The following is a 583-nucleotide window of genomic DNA, read 5'->3' on the forward strand; positions in this document are numbered from 1 at the left end:
TCCCCCCCCCCCCCCACCTGCCACTGACCACATGCGAACAACTGTACAGCTACAAGGACAGCACACTGCCACAGGCTATCAGCAGGGCTACAACAAGCTAGAGCAGCTCCTCTCCTCCTCTGCTGCTGGATGGAAGCAGAGCCAAGCCCAGCAGAAGCCAGCATCCCGCCAACCAGCCTCTCAGATGGGCCAAGCCCCGGCTGAGAGAAACCACTCAGGACTCACATCCCCCCAGCTGTGAATGAAGTGAGCCCCGTCCCAGGCCACGCCGCCCAGAGCCTTCCGGGCTGCAGCTGTCCCATCCGGTGTGGGGAGAGGGGGGGCTCTCCCCCGAGACTCGGGGCAGGATTTAGGGCGAGCCACGCGGGCCTGCCCCCCAACCCCTATTTACGAATTAAGGATGGATGCCTAAGCGGGGACTCACCAGCAGACAGTCCACGTTGACCTCGGAGCGGGGGCTCCTCAGCATCGCATCGATCTTCTCCAAACGGGGCTCGAAGCCTTCCCCCGTCGACATGTTTTCCGGCGGGCTCGGGCCTCCCGGGGCCGCGGCCAGGCTTCCCCGCCGCCGCGGGCGCCCGCG

The 583-nt window shown here is 65.9% G+C and overlaps 1 protein-coding gene across 2 annotated transcripts in view; it reads right to left on the minus strand.

Annotated features, from left to right (window-relative positions):
• The window catches only part of ROCK1 (Rho associated coiled-coil containing protein kinase 1), a 179,040-nt gene extending 178,470 nt beyond the window's left edge, over positions 1-570 (minus strand). For both annotated transcript variants that reach the window (XM_019526045.1, XM_019526036.1), the window contains exon 1: positions 425-570. In XM_019526045.1, the coding sequence (XP_019381590.1) occupies positions 425-517 (93 nt within the window). In that variant the 5' untranslated portion in view covers positions 518-570. The remainder of the gene's footprint in view (positions 1-424) is intronic.
• Between the last annotated feature and the right edge of the window lie 13 nt (positions 571-583).

This window comes from Gavialis gangeticus, unplaced genomic scaffold, assembly GCF_001723915.1.
Source record: "Gavialis gangeticus isolate Ggan-Ray unplaced genomic scaffold, GavGan_comp1, whole genome shotgun sequence".
In the NCBI taxonomy this organism is placed as follows: Eukaryota; Metazoa; Chordata; order Crocodylia; family Gavialidae; genus Gavialis; species Gavialis gangeticus.